Source organism: Gavialis gangeticus, unplaced genomic scaffold, assembly GCF_001723915.1.
Source record: "Gavialis gangeticus isolate Ggan-Ray unplaced genomic scaffold, GavGan_comp1, whole genome shotgun sequence".
NCBI classification, from domain to species: domain Eukaryota; kingdom Metazoa; phylum Chordata; order Crocodylia; family Gavialidae; genus Gavialis; species Gavialis gangeticus.
The window spans coordinates 122,780,315-122,799,720 of NW_017729024.1; the positions used below are offsets into that span (position 1 = coordinate 122,780,315).

A 19,406-nucleotide genomic window follows, 5' to 3' on the forward strand; every position below is an offset into this window, starting at 1 on the left:
AACCACCCCCCCCCCCCAAGTACTGCCCCAACTCCTGTTGCTGAAACCCCCTTTAACTCTGCATCTGGGGATCATGTCCCAGCCGCATAATCTCTAGTTATGCTACTGAATGGCAATAAGTCACCAAGTTTCTCCCTAAGTCAAATGTGCACCTTGCTGGTCTGGTTTGTGTGTATATAAAGTATAGTCACATTAGCAGCACATTTTTAAATGGATCCATTACCTCTGGGACATCTTTAGATGATGAAAAGTGATCTGGATCACATATAGGTGATGAAAAGTGATCTTTCAAGGTGTAAGTGACTCCCTAGCCACATGAGAATAGAAAATACTATACAACTGATGATTTTGTAATAGTGGCCCACTTCTGCTGAGAAACATATAGCTAAAAAGACAGGGATCATGAATGAGGATCAGGAAAAATAGCATTAGGCAGTGTGGAGAAAAATCACACTTTTCCAGGGACATATATATAGATACAGATAGATATATCCATGGTACTGATGAGCTCAGAGCAGCAAATTATTGTCTTAGCCACAGCCAGGAAAACCTTGATTCTTTCAGGGAAAAGTGAATCACTGAGGAAATGCAACTGTAAATAGGGAGTAAAAGGGCATGTGAAAAGTCAAGGCAAAGACTTCAGCATGGCCATGATCATCTCAAGAATCTGTTTTAAAAGCAAAAACTCTCACCGCAAACAAATAATCCCAAACAATATAGCAGAAGCTTAACAGTACACACAGTTCCAATAATATGCAGAAAATTTACAGTTAAGACATGGTAGGAGTCTCATTACCTTAGCAAGAATGTGTTTGTCCTTTATTATGTACTCATAAGTAGTTAAAAGGACATTAAATTTTCCACTTCGAAGCTGAGGAACAAGTGAGCGACGCATAGCAGGTGTACCCTGAAATATAGAGAGTAAAACATGAAAAACATGTTATATAGTTTGTTTCTACTTACTATCTCTAGTTCCCAGAGTAAGAGCATGCCATAATGAAAAAATCATACAGCAGTATATTAATTTATTCCAGAGCCCTTCAAAAGGGTAAAATTCAGTATACCCAGAAGTAGAAGCATGCAGTAGTCTCCCTAATAACTGCTTGCCTTTATATGAACAATTCAAACTGCAATAGCTTGTCAGCAAAGTATTCAGCATTATACAAAATGTGCAGTATTTATCATTTGTATTACTCTCATCAGAAATCTTGCAATATGATAATTAACAATTTTCTTCTGCATTTCACTATCTGAAAGTAATTATGGTTTATTACAGTAATCTTCTTGGGATGATTAACTCTCGCTGTTTAGTACATGATGTACATGACAAAACTTTACAACCAAACAGCTTACAGATGAGCACAGAGAATGAGGAAAGAGGGGCTGTATTTTTTACTTTTCCATTTTTTTATATATATATATAGATATAGATATAAAAAAGGAGAAACAAACCTTGTAAGAAATTTTAACCACAGAAGGAGCCCATTTGTCAAATTCATATGTCCAGTTGGATAATGTCCTAGATAAGAAATAACAATAACAAAAAATATAACCGTTATATATTTAAATTTAAGATATTTATAAACTTTATCACAGGGGTGGGCAATTCTTTTGACTGGGGGGCCATTTAATAAATTTTGGTGTCCTCTTGCTCTCTCCTTCTCTCCCCAGAGCTGTAGCGCACACCGACTCCCATCCTCCCTCTCCCCAGAGCTATAGCATGCCCTGATCCTCTCTCTCTCTCTAGCACACCCTAATCCTTGTTCTCTCTTTCCCCACCTCCTTGGAGCTGTAGCATACTCCTTCTCTGTCTCTCTCTATCCCTCCCTCCCTTTGTCCCCACCACCCCCTGCCCAGAACCATAGTATGCCCAGAGTCCCATCCCCATCCCAGAACCTGCCAGCCCTGCCTGCAGCTTATACCACCCCCTCAGTGCAGTGTGGTGGAAGCAGCTCCAGGCAAGTGCCAGCATCAGCTGTGGAATGTGCCTGGCAGGTTCCAAGTGGGGATCGGGGCATCCCCCTGGGTCCACAGCTGACACTGCCACATCAGCCCTGGGAGGAAGCAGTCCTGCCCACCCACCCAGCATAACAGAAAACAGTCCCACCTTCCCACTAGCACAACATGGCAGCTGGAGCTGCCAGCTACCCATGGGCTAGATCCCAGGAGCTGGTGGTTGGCTGCCTGTGGACCAGATACAGATCAGTTGGCAGGCCACATCTGGCCCATGGATGAAAGTACATAAGCACATGCTTAGGTTTTGGTGCATGTTAATGTAGGTTGGATAGACACTTGGCTGAAATGGTTTAGTCAGGGATGATCCTGCCTTGAACATGAGGCTGAATGACATTGTGAGGTCCCTTCCAGCCCTCTGGGCATCTTTACGCATGCGCCGGGGTTGTGAGTGTTGAAGGGGAGCCACTCTAAAATGCCTGGAGTGCCATGCCTATTTAGTGTCCCACAGTTCAAAATAGCAGTGGGAGTGTTTTAATGAAAGCTCATTCAACAAGCTTTAGTTAAAGGCCCACCACCACCATTTTTAAGCATGGGACGCTGAATACACATGATGCAGAGGCTGCTGGAGCATGCTAATCAGCAATTAATTGAGTCTGCTCTGAAGTGTGCTAATTATCACACATCGAACCAGACATCCAGCATATGTATAGGTGCCCTACAATCCTATGATCTAGTAGACAAGAGAGGGGAGAAAGGGATATGCATAGAAAAGACTCAAGTCATCTTCTGATGTTTAATTCAAACAGGTGAGAATTAGAACTACTCAGAAAGAGCCCCATATAGTCCAAAGTTAAAAGTACCTGTGTTGTTTTAATGATACTTCATAAATACCAGCTCCATTGTTGTATCAATCATTAATCTACCTGCATTTCTGTACTATACTATTTAAGCAGCATTATACAATAAATGGTCTTAAAGAATGGCTAAAGGAACTGATAAAATGCCTCAGTCTCAGTTCCTCTTCCAACAATTAAGAAACAAACCAAATAGTGGATGGATTCTAGACTGTCAAGGGCATTCCTCACACCTTCAATTTAAGTGTCATTTGGGACAAAAACCTAGAATAGCTTTATGCCCATCTAAACAAAGTGTTTAAAAAACCAAAACCCCATGAATTAAATATCAATTGTGCAAAGACCAAAGTTCAGAAACTTTAGGAAAAAAATGTAAATACACGGATATCATATGGTTCCTGGAAAATGGGAGAAAAGACAAGCACAGGTTGGTGACCAGTGGATGTAAATCAGAAACATGTCCACATCTAGACAGCTACTTACACTTAGAAGAAAACCCAGTGGTGTTAAAAGTACAGTCACCTAAAATGTGGTGGGGTGTCTTTTAAAGCTCAAATAAAAGGCTGTAAGTAGCACTTTTAAAGTTGAACAGGGACACTGCAAGCATGTAATATAATAGAGAAGAAAGGTACATTCCCTCTCCTGAGGCTCATGTTAGGAATAAATGACAATGAGTAAGAGATACTATAGAGCTTGCCTGCTGAGTGTACAGTGAAACTAATGGCATCAAGTGCTTTTATCAGCCATCTGGACATCCTTCCAATGCCAGCCAATCATTCAGGAAAAAAATAATCAAAGGCTACTTTCAGAATACCAGCTCTGTGTAATCCCACTGTGTGCTTCATCTCACCATTAACTGAAAAACAAGTATGTACTGCTAATAAACCAATCTGCAAGGCATAGGATGATAACAGTGGAAGAAGTTTACTTACGAAAGGGGAACAATGATAAGATAGGGGCCATTGAGTCTTTTGTGCTCCATCAGATAAGTGATGAGTGCAATAGTCTGTATGGTCTTTCCTAGTCCCATTTCATCAGCTAAAATTCCATTCAAATTGTTATTGTAGAGTGAAACCATCCACTCCAGGCCCTGGAGCTGAAATGAAGAATAACAGCTTCAATTATCTGAAATCTGCCAGGTAATTAATACCAATATTACAAAAGTGAGGCTTCCATTTCTCTTACTGCTTTGATGCTAGGTTTCCTTCAACAAACGGATGTGCTGGGAGCCACCAGCATGTAAATGAAAGAATGAAACAAATAATATCCCATAATATCAGTTTAAAAACATTTCAGGCCCAGTGTGGACTAAGCTTCAAACTGCTATATTTTATACCATAGGTAGAGTCAGTGGCAGTACCTGTATTTATAGCTTCTTAATGCTTTTCATTACAAGTCCCACATTTAAAATCTCTCAAACCAGATGCCTGCCTCAGGGTAATAATTTTTTTGAATTTTTTTTGACTAAAACAGTTCAGCTGTTTTCAAGAATTAGGTTACAGGAAATCACTGTGGTGGTCAACATTAAAAAAATCCTTACAACTGTTTCACTGTAAAGTTCTAGTGTCTCCATACTTTGGAGCAAGAACCTGAAATCTGGCTCTAGGGAAAGTCACTCTGGTAGCAGGACCTTCTATTATCCCCATGACAGTACATCCAAACTTAGCCTATCTATAAGCCACAAAATGGAGAATAGGGAGCAGATATTTCCTATGTCATCACTGCCTTCCATTGGGGTCCACACAACAAAGAGGAAGAAGCCTGACTGAAATGCAGAGACAAAGATTTGTGGGTGAGGAGATGTTAGTAGAGTGGGACAGTGCACAAGTGGAAGGCTCTGCCTACTAGACTGCACTCCCTCAAAAATCTGAAATTGAACCCAGGATTCCCACCTTTACTCTATTCTTACTTCTATTCTGTTCTCCCTTGCTACCAACAAAGAGCTGTGAACCTCATTTGCCTCACCTTTCACTAGTGGCTTATCCAAATAAAGAATCTACAGCTATCAGCAATTCTATTAGCTCAAGCAATTGAGGTCTGTGCTATCATGGAAGAAGGCATCTCTAAGGGTGTTATCTTAGAGATCAACTGGTTCAGAGAAGCTGAACCTTTCATAGGTGATAGCATCTAATAGAAATTGTCGCCAGTGAAAGCCTATGCCCCTCTGAACTAGTTGGTCTCTAAGGTGCCATCCTGCCCATCCTTCTGTCTGACATCAGACAAACATGGCTAAATACTTCTTTCAGTTCTATTGATGCCTCAGAAGTAGTAGCTACATCCAAGAAAACTATATTAAGAAAATACTTGGCTTGCAACAGCAGAACATTTAGGATGTGTAAGAATTAAGAATGCACAGCCAACCTAGATTTGGCCTGTTGCACATATTTATTTCAATACTACCTTCAGTAATGTGATCACATACTACTTTATATACAGGGCCCTACCCAATCCAGTAAACCTAAACAGACCTACAGGTTATTGTGTATACCTGTAGGACCTCTGTTTCATTTGTTGAAAGGGACAGGAAGTGCATACTGAACAAGACAGTTGATTATAGAAAGAGGAAGGAGGTTCTTACAGCTGAGAAACATTTATACCTCACAATCTCCAGCCACGGGCCAAATCCAACCCATGGAAGCACAGCATCTAGCCCACGGGCCTCCCCATGCATTGGTAAAGTTGGCAGTGGGGGAGGAGTGGCAGTTAATGCTGCCACCTCTCCCCACTGCCAAATTTCCAAATCCTGTGCAGGGCTCAGAGTCAAGCCACACCCCCTTCCCCCTACGCTTAGCTGGATTGAGGCTGGATCAGGGCTACTCTGCCCACCCGCCCCCACATACCCGTGGGGCCAGGTTGGGGCAAGCCAAGCCCCCTTCCCCAACACAGCTAAATTAGGGCTCAGCTGCCCCCTACAACCGCCTCTAAACAGCTGGATAGGGCCCCACTGTGCCCGCCCCAGGTGCTGCATTAGGACCACCAGCAACACTGCCTTACAAGGAAAAAAAACTGCAACTACAGAAAGAAACTCCAGTGAGACTTCTTACCTGGTAATGTTTTAGTGTGCCATTAATAAGAAGGGAAGACTGCTTCTCCACCCTTTCTGTGATTGCATGAGCGACTGTGTAGTAGGATTGAGATCCTCTAGCACTATATTGCATACTGTATTCATCATCCACATCTTGTTTGGCTGTCCTGGAAGGTAGGTACAGATGACATATATTATGTTAAATTCTCCCTATACAATTTTTTTTCAGTGAACTCTCACTATTTATGCAAGTATTCTTCAACTAAAGGTAAAATAATCTCTGTTCCATGTATGGCAACTTCCTAAAGTACACTTACTCAATGATCTGTTTAGCATCCTTCTCAGAAACTTCTTCACTGTTAGGATCTAGAAGTCTCTTCTCATCTGTTTCTAATCTACTCGACTCCTCTTCATCATCCTAAAGAAAAGATGGAAAAGGAACAGATCAACAGGAAAGAAAAATATGTTTCTCAGTCACAACTTTGGCAAAACTACACTTTGGTATTTCTCTACAGCTTTCATACTGCTTTACAGCAAAAGGAATCCAACAAAGACAACATAAATAGAATAGTATCTATTTCCAGTTTTGCCACTCAAATGCTGGGTGACCTTGGGCAACTCACTTTCCTCCTTCATGCTCAGTTTTCCCCATCTCTAAAAAGCTCCTTCTACTGCTATTAATACATTACATTATGCAGGCGTATACACTTCTGCAAGATTACAGCAAACATTTTTTAATTGGTTTTAAAATATTTACTATTTTAAAACTTGTACAGTTCAATTCTATCTGCAAAGGCTTTAGATTGCCTTGGCATTGTTTTAAATCAGCACAATGCTAGCAGCTTGTAATATTAAACTTAGGATTCTGCCACTACTTTCTGATTCGTGCTACATCAATGTCCATGTAATTAACATTCTGAATAGACTAGAAACTTATTATTGAATCATCATAGCTTACTATCTTGAGAACTAACCAAAAATACTTACAATACTTTTTTTTTTTTTTTTTAGAAAACAAGCATTTCTTTGTGTTGAAGATTATTTTCAGATATAAATGTACACCAGCTACCATCACTATGCTAGCACTAAGCAACGTCTCAATGGGCTCACCCTTCTCCCTAGATTATGCATGTGATGTGATGTGATGTGATGATCAACAGAAACAAATCACCACACACACAGGTCTTATTGTTTTAATCAGCCCCATTTCCTTCCCTTGTCTGAAACATCCCAGCCAAATGTCTTCATTGAAGGATTACCATGAAAAACATCAAATTCCCAAATGCTGATATGCAGCTGTAAAATATCAAGATCTGTGTACACATATTCTATCAAATGCTTTTAATGCAGTTTTGCAAATGACTGAATCAAACTCTTGATTACTACTACCAGCAAATTTGTCTTCTCTCCTCAGCTGCTAGCATTTTAATAACAGAAGGATTAAGAAAGTATTGCTCTCTGAAGAGAAATACAAACTAAACACACAGAGATAAAATGGATCTAAAACATAAAGATATCAATCAACTTCATTCATCATAGAGACTTTGCACCTCCTTTCACTGAGTGCCATATTAAATAGGAGCTTGTTTGTTATGGTTAGTGAATATTAATAATCAAAAAAGAGAACACATTTGCCTCTCCTACAGATTATCAAGAAGGCATTTATCAACACTGGAAAAAGATAAAAGTTATGAAGAGAATAGTGTTTACCTAGTTTTCCTTGCATGTATTATAGTTGTTTCAAATGTTTTAAACACTTGCTTTTCTTTAAAACTTATGTGATTTTTTTTCTCTCTTTAATTATTAGGAAAAGAATGCTTATTTTCATGGCTAATAATGCTTGAGAATAGAAAACAAGTACACATACCTCTTCCTCATATTCAGACCCACTTTCGTCTTCACTGTCCGACCTAGGAGCAACTTCATAGCTTGTCAGGGAAGATAAAGGAATAGGAATTTAGAAAGAAACAAAACTAATCTCTCTTTTTCCAACTCAGTTTATAAAGAGCCAAGTACATAAAATTCAAGGAGAGAAATGACTGGTGTCAGACATACCAAAATAAGTGAAAGATGCAAGAAACAAGAAAGCCTGTTTCTTTGTTTAGCTACTTACCCAGGGTTCATTTCTAACCAAGCATCTAGCTGACTTGCTTTTGGTGCTTCTGGTCCAAGAAGAACTTTGCCAGTTTCAGTGTGAGTCACTTTGACTGGAAGGTCACTCATCTGACTGCTCTCATCTATGGGCTGAAAGTGAAAAAATATTATAGCTCAAACTAGCTGGACTTTCTATGATCTTCTGGGACCATAAACGCAGCTAGCAACAACTGCACAATTTCAGGTTCAAAACATCAATGAAGAATCAAAAAACATTATATTTAACCATTTCTCACTTGGCAACCTAGCCAGAACCAGGTGATGATATTGCTGTGTGTAACATTCAAACACATACCTCAGTATTAAATGCAACTGAGTGAAGAGGCAATCAAGCAGAAACATTTACTGGTCTCTCTCAGAGAGATGGTCAAAATATATTTATAGCTGTTTCATAGTTGCTGCTTTAATTAATGGGGGCCTACAAGAAAAATATTTATTGGGCTTTTGTCCTTTTTAAATATAGAGAGGCTTTAACATTTTAAGTAGATGAAGTCATCTACTTTCCTTCAATTACTATGTTAAGCGCTCACAATAAACCCATTTTCACCTATCAATAATACTTCAACAAATCTAAGACAGACCAGAATGACCTTCCTTGTTTTTCCAAGCCCTGGCCTGCACACAGATTTTGTGTCAGTGTAAACTAAATTAATTCAAGGAAATAATTTTTTGCTATTATTAATATTATCAAAACAGTTATAAAGGTCTGTTATACCACCATAATCTATACCTCTTTTTCATACAGGAACAAGCTATCCTGATATAAACACATTTCACCAATATGAATGAATATACACTTGGAACTTTATTGTATTCTTTAACTATACCAGTATAGTTAAATTACACAACTTTCACATGTAGACAAGACACAGGTAAAATAAGCAGAATCATTCAACCTTTCTTTATACATAAAAGAGAAATGATCAGTTCATACTGATTTGAACTAAAGCCTGGGACAATATAGTCACTGTTGCATAAAGTGTTTTTGCTCTTAAACTGTAAAGTATTACACCTGAAGTAACACAACATTGTGTGTTAACATGATATATCTACAACTCGCATGCTAGTAGCCCTTGCTCATGTGAATAATTCCATTGTGCTTTGTGTAAATCTTCTGGTATTTGCCTCCTTGTTATTTAAATCATGAGCAACAAATAATGCCATTTCTTCAGAAAAACCTAGCCCTTTGAGAAAAAGGCTTTTCACATTCTTACCTCTCCATCAGGACCAAGACCAGATCCCATTCCTTCTGCATTCTCCTCTGCCTTCTATAATGAAAAACACAGACATAATGTTAAGTTCTATTTAAAAAGAGTATAGGAAATTATAAACTCAAAAAACAAACAATGGAAACTGAAGGGCAAAAGCAGGAGACATTTTGTTCTCAATGGGCATGTCTACACATGATGCTACGACGACGTAGCATCCACATGCGTCTACACATAACCAGCAGCTACTTCGCCGTACAATGCACTCCCCAAGGATAGCATGCCACTTTGCTGTAGTAGTTGCTATAAATAACTGTGCGCGGTGCACATGGCTCAGTACGGGCTGTTACTAAGCCGTGTTTTAGTACTTCCAAAAGGCATAGTAACGAAGGTGCCGTAGGGGCATGTGTAGATGCACCCAATCAGCACAATGGATTTGTGGGCTGGAACTGGGGTTCCTACATGCGATGGAAACATACTTAAAATAACAGTAGTTTTCATATATTTTATTCTTAGCTGCCCTAAATCTGGAAAAGCTGTGAACATATTGTTCATGTAACCAGCTTTTTGGATGTGCACATAACTCAGTTCTACTTTGAAATGTGACTGGAAAGAGCACTAGGGGGTTTCTTTTCATTAAATGCCAATTATTCCAGATCACAGACACTCAGTTTACAAATAAAAAATCTCTAAGGGGCTAACAGACAGAAGACTAACTTCCACAATTAAGCTAGAATCTTCTCTTCCTCTGCACTACTATTCTGTGTGCTACATCTGGCACTTAGTTACCTCAGTTTAAGACACTGGGGTAGCATGAGAGTAACAGAGGGTATAATATACCTCTACAGTTGGAACTTGGCTAACAATTCTGTTGATGTGTGAGAAAGAACAGAATTCAGCTCCCCCTCCTGTTACAGTGTTGACTCTGCAGTGCTAGCAAGAACCTAATTTTACTTTTGTTTCTAAAGTAAGCAGATTTGCCTGTGAAAACATAAAGGGAACAGATTTTTTAAAAGTAAAGATAGGTTATTTTAGCAATCACTTTTTGTAGACTAGAACCATATTTTACGTAATGTGTGTGCGTGTAGGGCAATGAGTATTTAAATGCTATCTTTCCTTAATAAATGTAGTGAAGGTTTATCTGTCCTTCTGTCTGGTATGTTTACCCATTTCATTTCAAATCTCTACTTCTGGTCAAGCTTCTCAGTGTTAATCTTTCTTTTGTTTTACATCCTTCTGTTTGCAGTGCCGAGCTCAGAACCTATTAGCAAAAAGGTGTGAACTCCAACATATGTGCAGTGGAGGATATGGCTCAGGTCTACAGTTTGGAAGACTTTCCTCCACCAATAATTCTTTTAAATAACCTTCATGCTCCCAAAACACCAGTTTCATTTTTTCATGACTACCCTCCACCTTGAATGGCTGAAACAGCCCCTGAAGTGCTTAACCTTCCTAAAACTTTTTAGATATTTACAAAACATGTTTTTAAATGTGCATTGATATTGAGTCTTAAAAATGCTATCACCAAGTTTAGCATACTAACTTCTATTACCTTATAATACATAACCAATGAGTTACAATCATTAAACTATACTTGAAGCTGCTCATGTATTGCTCCTTCCTTGCACCTCAACATGATTAATAAAGACAATTTAGGTTCTTAAAGAGTTCTCCAACAGCTTATGAAAGTTTGTACTGCCACTTTCAATTCATGGCAGTTTACTGACATGTTAACTGATAAAAGTGAGGAAGCACTGAGAGAATCTTGCTGATAGACACAGCAATAAAAATCCAAACCTTAAATAATACAGGCAGACTGTCCTCCTACTGTACTTCTTTATTACTGAGAAGCACAGAGTAAAACCATGGCATTATTTTTGTCTGCGGAAAGGAGGAAGAAGAAACTGAAGTCTAGATGTGCACAAAATTGTGACACCTCACAATGGGGTTCTGCATCTCCTTTCTCTTATCAGCATACTAACCAGATAGATTTAGCAGGAAGATTTTCCAGAGATAATCTATTTTATAAATTAAAATAAGTGGAGTTATATAGGCCCACTGCTGGTGCAAGTCAGAGCAGAATTTGTCCCATATGACACCAGCTTGGTGATTAGCAGAATTTCTTTGAACTCAAAATCAAGTTTCTGTTCCTTGGAAATCTAAGAATCTGCTGAACACAGAGTAGGAGTAGGTTTTAAGAGCATTTCACAGTGAATCAGGCATGAGGCATCTCTCTTACAGAGAGGAATAATTTAATACCACTTCCTAAACAGAATGTACAGCATATGTTACCATGTTAAAAGGAAGCTAAATGAGACATGAGGGAAGAGTCACAGAATGGTATCAGAATAAGATGCAAAGAATATACTGTCAAACAGTTGACCTGGAAATTTTGGGATTTCTTATTTGAAATTCCCTAATTCTTCCCTTACTAAAGATGAGGTCACTTGTAGAACAGGGAAGAGGGGCCCATACCTTACATGTTGCTCAATATTAGCTGAAAGTTATTCAAGAACAACATGAACAGCCGTTGGAAGGCCACCCAATTCAGCCCTCCAGGGAAATGGGAATCTGTGTTGACAGGGAAGATATGAACTGTGCCCAGAAAGGAGAAGAGGGGGAGGGCATACTGGTTCATGATGGTAGAGATTTGACCTTGAGTCCTCAGAATGAACTGGTTAAGCAGAATGAACTGGTCCTGCTGCTGGGGTAGCAATAACCAATTTTCTGCAGACTTTCATACAGCCACATTTTTGTTATGGCTTCACCATTTTTGTGACGGATCTACCATCTTTGCATCATTTAAAACAACCTGAACACAAGTACACTCACTTTTCTGCAGTGCTATGAGAGCATATATAGCGTTAAAAATAACAAGTATACATAACCTAACACTAACAGATTACTACAACTAAAATTGCCCAGGAAAGGAGGAGGGGGAAAAAAGAGTGCAGTAAATAAAAGTAATGGAAGAAATTTAGTTGTCCATCACTGGGCAAGCCTATTATTTAACATCTCCATTGTACTCCACTGTTCCTAGTCCAGCCAGGTGGGAATCTCCCTGGGTACTCCACAAAATGAGAATCCCTGATCCAAAAATTTTCAGTCTAATGTAACAGGTAGATGAAACAAGTGGGCAGGCTGCATGGGGAACAAAAATCATCAGCATTTTAGCACAGGCTAGCTCATGGTGATTATAGCTTGCCACCTGCCAAGCTATTACTAAGATGAGCACATCTAGGATCAATAAATTACAGCCTATATAACAAAAAAATTCTCCTAACTGGCACAAAAACAACATGATTGGTTCCTCCTAAGTAACAGGTGCTGTAGAGGCACAGGGCAGAATACTTCATTTTACACACCCAAATGGCCATTATCTAGCCACATAACTGCCATTTGTGGCATTTATGCACAGTTTGCAATCTTACTCCAGTGCCCATATTACAACTGAGCAGGCTCAGTAGGCTACACTCTGGCCAGGAAGGTATGTAGCACCATATGTGATGAAACTGTACTTTGCAAAAACTCATGACTGAAGGATATTAGATGCTGGAGTAGGAGAAGCTTCCCATGTTCTAGCCCCATACCAGAGGGATTAGGGCACTTATGGAAGCAACAGGAGACCCCCATTACCCAGTAGGAGTTTCAACCTGCATCTCTCTGACTTGCCAGCACAGTACTCTAACCACCAAGAATGGGCAAACCTTTATCCAGTTCCACTCTCCTGTCCTCCACTTAAAGCTGATCCCTTTAGCAGCCAAGAAAGATACATAGGACCAGGAGAAAGAGGAAAAGCTGGATGGTGTGTGGTTCAGTGAAATGGATGATAACTTGGAAGGGAATGGGCCCTGGGTTCTAGGATGGACTCTTGGTTCCAATAGTGCAGAATCTTCTCCACTATGCCTCATCAATTTTATCCAATGACTACTAAATGTAAAGTGTAGTGGCTCAGCTTCAAGAGAAGGGCTAGAGAAACAGTCTGAAAATGTTTAAACTATAGTCTGGTGTTGAACACACTGGTCTTGGGAAGTTGGAAAGATGTAGATTCGAAGCCTGAGAGAGGAAACCAACAACTGGGTCTCCTGTTTCTTGGGAAAGTGCCCTAGTAACTATGCTGAAACATAGAAGAGCCTCTTCCTTGCCCTTGTTGGGCCACAATTTCAGGATTTATGCTCAGGTATGTGCATACGGAGTGGTGCACCTGCCCAGACAGAGCACAGCCTACTGAGGAAACACACTAGTAAGACTGCAAGCCACAAGTGCCAAAAACAGCAGTTACACAGCCATTTCGGCACAAAGTGAAATAGGGTTCTGCTCATAATCTCCACTAAGCAACAGTTCCAAAAGAAAATATTCCAAATTGATTACTCAGTTATGGAGGGCAAAGATACAAAATGATATGCAGGGACTATGACTGTATAGCAGTACTTTTCTTTTTTATTTATGACTGAGACCTAGAGTGCATAAAGGGAGGATTAGGAGCCATGTTTGAGAACCGTGTCCATCCTTGATGGTAAGCAATATGGATAAATTATAAAGAGGTACTTCTCAGACACTCTTAGACATCAAAAAACTTAAGGGAATGACTCATTTATGGGCATCTTTACATCTGTTCCAGGGTGGGGGTGAGGAGGAGGCCATTTTCTTGGGAGCCAATCTAATTAAAACACCTGCAGTGCCTTGTGCATTCAGTATCCCACACTTCAAAATGCTGGTGGGGCGCTTCTTACAACAAGTTTTAGTTAAAGCATCCCTGCCACCATTTTGAAACATGGGGATGCTGAATACACATGACGCCGAGGGTGCTGGAGTGTTCTAATTAGAACATTCCAGCAGACATCATTAATTGAGTCTGCTCGGACATGTTCTAATTAGAACACATTGGAGCAGGCATCAAGCACATGTATAGGTGTGATTCCAGAAAGAGATACCTCATTCTACTACTCTTAATTCCATCTGCTATTGTTTCCACAAACAAATGAAGAGCTATGTGTCTGATTCTTGTATGCTAAGTACTGAAGACATATTTTGAATGCTCTCTACACTAACTTTGTTCATGAAGCATGTGAGAAACCTCAAATGAGTCTTGAATCATGGATGCTATACACAGGAACTTCTACTGATTCCAGTGAGATAGTGGAATCTCCATGACTGGAAGTGTAAGTGCATATCAGACAAACAATTGTTTGGGATGGTTTAGCCTTAAGCAGGGTGGGACTAGATGACCTCTGAAGAGCCTTTCTAGCCCTATTTTTCTGTTTCTCTGATCTCTTGTACAGTAGATTAGCCACAGACCTTATACCTCCTCTCATGAGGTGGCAAAAATCTCAGGCTTGTGCAAGAGAGATCTCCACTGAAAATGAATGGCCCAGTTATGCAATTGTACAAAAGACTAAAGCAATTCAAAAGGAGCTGTTTCCACCAAGTGCAGAATTGTAACCAGAAAAAAACCCCAAGCCCTATTTACCCAACAGCAAAAATGCTTTCTTTGTAACTAGTTTGGTCTCTTGGGTAAATAGAATTCATTTCCTAATTATACAGAGTGATGCTAGCCAGAAGAGAGGTACTTCTGCACCATCCACTTCATCAGTGCTCACCCTTAGCAGCAAATCTTAAGGACTCTCTCATCTGCTCCTATGTAAGGCCAGAACACATAATTATATTTTTAAATAGATTAAGCTGTATTTTACATGGATTAGGTAACAGAAGAGCAGAGGTCCAATGCTTGTGACTGAGAAAGAAAGCTACAATAACAACTTGCTGGGTGACTAAAGTTCACAGTTAAGCAACAAATTAATTCATATCAGTATAAATCATAGCACACACTAGGCATATTTGTTTTTGCTAATATCTCCCTGACAGATGAACAAAAATTGCTTGATGGCATAGCTCAGCAGCCTCAGACGCTGCAGATGATAAGCTTAGGCTTATACCAACATTTTTTCTTTCCCTAATAGGCTGGGCAGAATACATAGCACCACGTATTATGGCCTCCTTTTACACTACTTTTCAATATTAAGAACTCATGTTGGTATTGACATCATTAGGAGACTCTCTAATTTCTAGCATGGATATATTCTAAGAAGGGTACTAGAATAGTTCCATGCACAGACAAATGATGCAAGGGAGCGTCAACAGAAATACCAAAGAAGATTTAGTTAATGATTATGCAGTTACACAAAACATAGGTGTGCTATCTTTAAGGAGAACTAGGTGTGTTAAATCAAACACTGCTTTTGCTGATAATTTGGACAAATACTCCAACATCTGATTTTTAAGAAACTACCTCCTTATTTTGCATGCTGTGCGCCCTTTGTGTTAGAATTGTATTCTTAAAAGATGCAGCTGACCTTCAGATGGGCATAGGAAAAAAGGGAGAACTTTTGAAGTCAGTCATTCTTAACGCTGCCCATTTATTATTTCTTGGTACAGTTAAAGCCCTGTTATCCAGCATTTTACTAACTGGCATTTCTATTAACTGGAATTTCCAGTTGGCCGGCTGAACGCAGGGTGGGGGGGAAAACTCACATGCGGCAGCCACCACTGCCATCCACCACCTTGCACTGCCGCCATGCTGTATATGGTTGCCGTCACCGCTCCCAACCCCCCCATGTGGCCACCATTCCCCTCCCCCCACTCCACATCTGGCCAGAAACCCCTGTGCCTCAGACTGAAAGGTTTTTCTTTTTTAAATACCTCCTTGAAAAGCTGTAGTGCTAGCATGTAGTGCCTCAAAGCTCATGTACAGGGGCATGGATGTCCCTTAAGCATGCAGCATCTTAGCTATATATTAAAAAAAAAAGAATTCTTGGTGATCCTTTCACTACCACCCTTACTCATGGGGCTCCCAGGGGAGTTCCTGTTCTTACCCCACACTGGAGGTTTCAAGTCCCCTAGCTTTCCAAGAGACCCATTTTACAGTCTTCGTTGTTGAGAACTGCATCATAACACCCACTGCCGTCATAGCAGTATTGAAGTCAATAAAGAGAAGCAGAACAGTGGTTGGACAGCAGCACAGATCTGGACAACAAGAGCCAAATAGCAGAGGACGGCTTGAATTTCCTACATAGTGATAACTTAGGGCATTAGAGGCAAAACCCACATGTGGGGGTTGGACTAGATGACCTCCTGAGGTCCCTTCCAACTCTGATTTTCTATGATTCTAGGTCACCAGCATTTTTAGATTACCGGCATCCCCCATTCCACACTCATGCTGGAAAACAGGGCTTTTACTGTATTTACTGCTGTACTTAGGGTGTTTGTAGAAAAGAGGTGGGGTCCTCCATCCCCCTCATTTCACTGAGTCACAGTTTGTGGTCTCCCTGTTTGGGAAGTTAATAGAAATTTTTTCCAGCATCTCTCAACCACTCTATCCATTCCGTCTACAACCTAATCTGTGACACTGTGTCCCACAAAGCAGCAAATCTGTCCCTTTTAGGTTTGTCTCATGGGTTTGAGGCATGAGAACTCAAGCCCGTCCTACTCCACTGTGTCCCAATGGACAGCCCTGCACAGCTATAAGGATAGACCAGGTCAGCCTCACTCAGCCCTCTATGCTGCACTCCCTGGGCCTCTTCCTACCTCCTCCACAAACCCCTTTATCTGTATCCTCCTCACAGTGTTCCATCACTGTTCAGTCATTCCATCCATGGAGAAGCCCCTCCATGACCTGTGGCCTTTAGTATTCATAGTTTCATAGCATTTAGGTGCTGGAAGGGAGCTTACAGATCATCAGGTCCAGCCCCCCTTCACTTGGGCAAGAAAGACCACTGGGGTCAGATGACCCCAGCAAGATGGGTATCAAGTATGGCCCTCCTCCCAGGAACATCTCCACTGACAGCTGTCCAACTTCTTAGATCATGAGTCAGCAACATATGTCCTTCAGGCCAGATCCACCCTGTGGAACCACTGGATTTACCAACAACAGGGCTGGGTAGTGAGGAGCTGAACTATGCCCAGGTAGCTGGAAGCTGCACCTGCTAGGTGGGGGGGCGGGAGGGAGGAAGGAAAGGGAGGGTGGTAGAAGTGGCCACAGTGCAGACACAGGTTCCAGCTGCCTGGCCCCAGGTCAGTTCCCTACCAGGTAGAAGCTGTGCCCATGCTGCAGCAGGGAGCAGCAGGGTGGGAAGCATGGGCAATTGGACTGGGTACAGCTTCCAGCTCCCTGGCCCAGTGCAGCTCCCTTCCTACTAGAAGCTGCACTCATACCCCAACCAGGGAGTATGGGGCTGGGGAGTGGTGGCTGCATGGGGACAGCTCCCAGCTGCCTGATCACTGCACTGACAAACCTGTCCCTGCTGATGACAACATTAAAGAAAACCAGCCTGTGCCAGACTGAAGCTGAGTTGTTCCAGCCCATGGCTTATAAAGCTTGTTGGTCTCTTAGATCACAGGAGTTTTCTGCTCCTTTGGCATTCCAGCTTCAGCTGATTTCCCCTCTCTTCCTTATTTAGGAAGTAAGTGCGAGAAGTGGTAACAGGCTGGTCCTTAACAAAACTTTTTGCTTTACTATAATCATTTCTAGGTCCTGATTTCCCTATGTGGGGCCAGCAAGCCCAAAAACTTTGCTTTTTTAAACATAAAATCTATTTTCTGTATCTAGAAAAACAGAAGGCAATCAGGGGGAGGTCCCAGATGATTGGAAAAGGGCAAACATAGTTCCCATCTTTAGATAGGGAAGTGGGAGGATCAAGGGAACTACAGACCAATCAGCCTCACTTCAGTCCCTGGAAAAATTGTGGAGCAGGTCCTCAAGGAATCTATTTCTAAGCACTTAGAGAAGAAGATAATGATCAGGAACAGTCAGTATGGATCCACCAAGGGCAAGTCATGCCTGACCAACCCGACTGACTGCCTTCTATGATGAGACGACTGGTTCTGTGGATGCAGGGAAAGCACTGGATATGATATGACTTGAGCAAGGCTTTTGATACAGTCTCCCACAACATTCTCACAAGCAAGCTAAGGAAGTATGGGTTGGATGAATGGACTGTAAGGTGGACAGAAAGCTGGCTGGATCATCGGGCTCAATGGGTAGTGATCAAGGGCTTGAGGTCTAGCTGGCAGCCAGTATGAAGTGGAGTGCCACAGGGGTCAGTTCCAGGGCTGTTTTTGTTCATTATATTCATTAACAATCTGGAAGATGGGATGGAGTGCACCCTCAGCAAGTTCACAGATGACACCAAGCTGGAGGAAGTAGTAGATATGCTGGAGGGTAAGTCTAAGATTCAGAGTGACCTAGCAAATTGGAGGATTGGGCCAAAAGAAATCTCATGCAGTTCAATAAGGACAAGTGCAAAGTCCTGCACTTAGGACAGAAGAATCCCATACACCATTACAGGCTTGGGACCAACTGGCTAAGCAGCACCTCTGAAGAATATGACCTGGAGGTTACAGTGGGCAATAAATTAGATACAAATCAACAGTGTGCTCTTGTTGCCAAGAAGGTTAACAGCATACTGGGCTGCTTTAGTAGAAGCATTGCCAGCAGATCAAGGGAAGTAATTATTCCTCTCTATTCAGTACTGTTGAGGCCACATCTGAAGTACTGTGTCCAGCTTTGGGGACCATACTACAGAAAGTATTTGGACAAGAAAAAGAGTCCAGTGGAGGGCTACAAAAATGGTTTGGGGACTGGGGCACATGATTTATGAGGAGAGGCTGAGGGAACTGGGCTTATTTAGTTTCCAGAAGAGAAGACTGAGGGGGGAACCAACAGTAACCTTTAACTACCTGAAGGGTGGTTCCAAAGAGGATCCAGTTAGACTGTTCTCAGATGAAAGAACAAGGAGTAATGGTCTCAATGACAGAAGGAAGTGGTAAAGCACTGGAATGGGTTTCCTAGAGAGGTGGTAGGATCTCCATCCTTGGAGGTGTTTAAGGTCTCACTCACCCTGGCTGGAATAATCTAGTTGGAGATGGTCCTGCTTTGAGCAGGAGGTTGGACCAGATGACCTCCTGAGGTCACTTCCAACCCTAATTGTCTATGATTTCAAAATCTACATGATTAAAATGCTGGAAAAACTAGCTGGTGCACTTTTTGTTTACATACAACCAGACAAATGAGAAATGTAGCTATTATTACTTCCTGCTCATGCTAAGATGAATTATAACATGAAAAATAGCAATGGAAATCACCAGTAGAGTCCTCTTATTCATCCTCCAAAGTACAGAAAGAATTCAGGAGACACGCTAATATTAAGCTAT

At 41.1% G+C, this 19,406-nt stretch overlaps 1 protein-coding gene across 2 annotated transcripts in view; it reads right to left on the reverse strand.

Moving 5' to 3' along the window:
* The window catches only part of SMARCA2 (SWI/SNF related, matrix associated, actin dependent regulator of chromatin, subfamily a, member 2), a 223,346-nt gene that overhangs the window by 129,856 nt on the left and 74,084 nt on the right, over window positions 1–19,406 (reverse strand). For both annotated transcript variants that reach the window (XM_019517644.1, XM_019517646.1), the window contains 8 exons: window positions 9,204–9,257; window positions 7,949–8,079; window positions 7,703–7,763; window positions 6,153–6,253; window positions 5,855–6,002; window positions 3,743–3,906; window positions 1,453–1,519; window positions 797–907 (listed from right to left, as the gene is read on the reverse strand). In XM_019517644.1, the coding sequence (XP_019373189.1) occupies window positions 797–907; window positions 1,453–1,519; window positions 3,743–3,906; window positions 5,855–6,002; window positions 6,153–6,253; window positions 7,703–7,763; window positions 7,949–8,079; window positions 9,204–9,257 (837 nt within the window). The remainder of the gene's footprint in view (window positions 1–796; window positions 908–1,452; window positions 1,520–3,742; window positions 3,907–5,854; window positions 6,003–6,152; window positions 6,254–7,702; window positions 7,764–7,948; window positions 8,080–9,203; window positions 9,258–19,406) is intronic.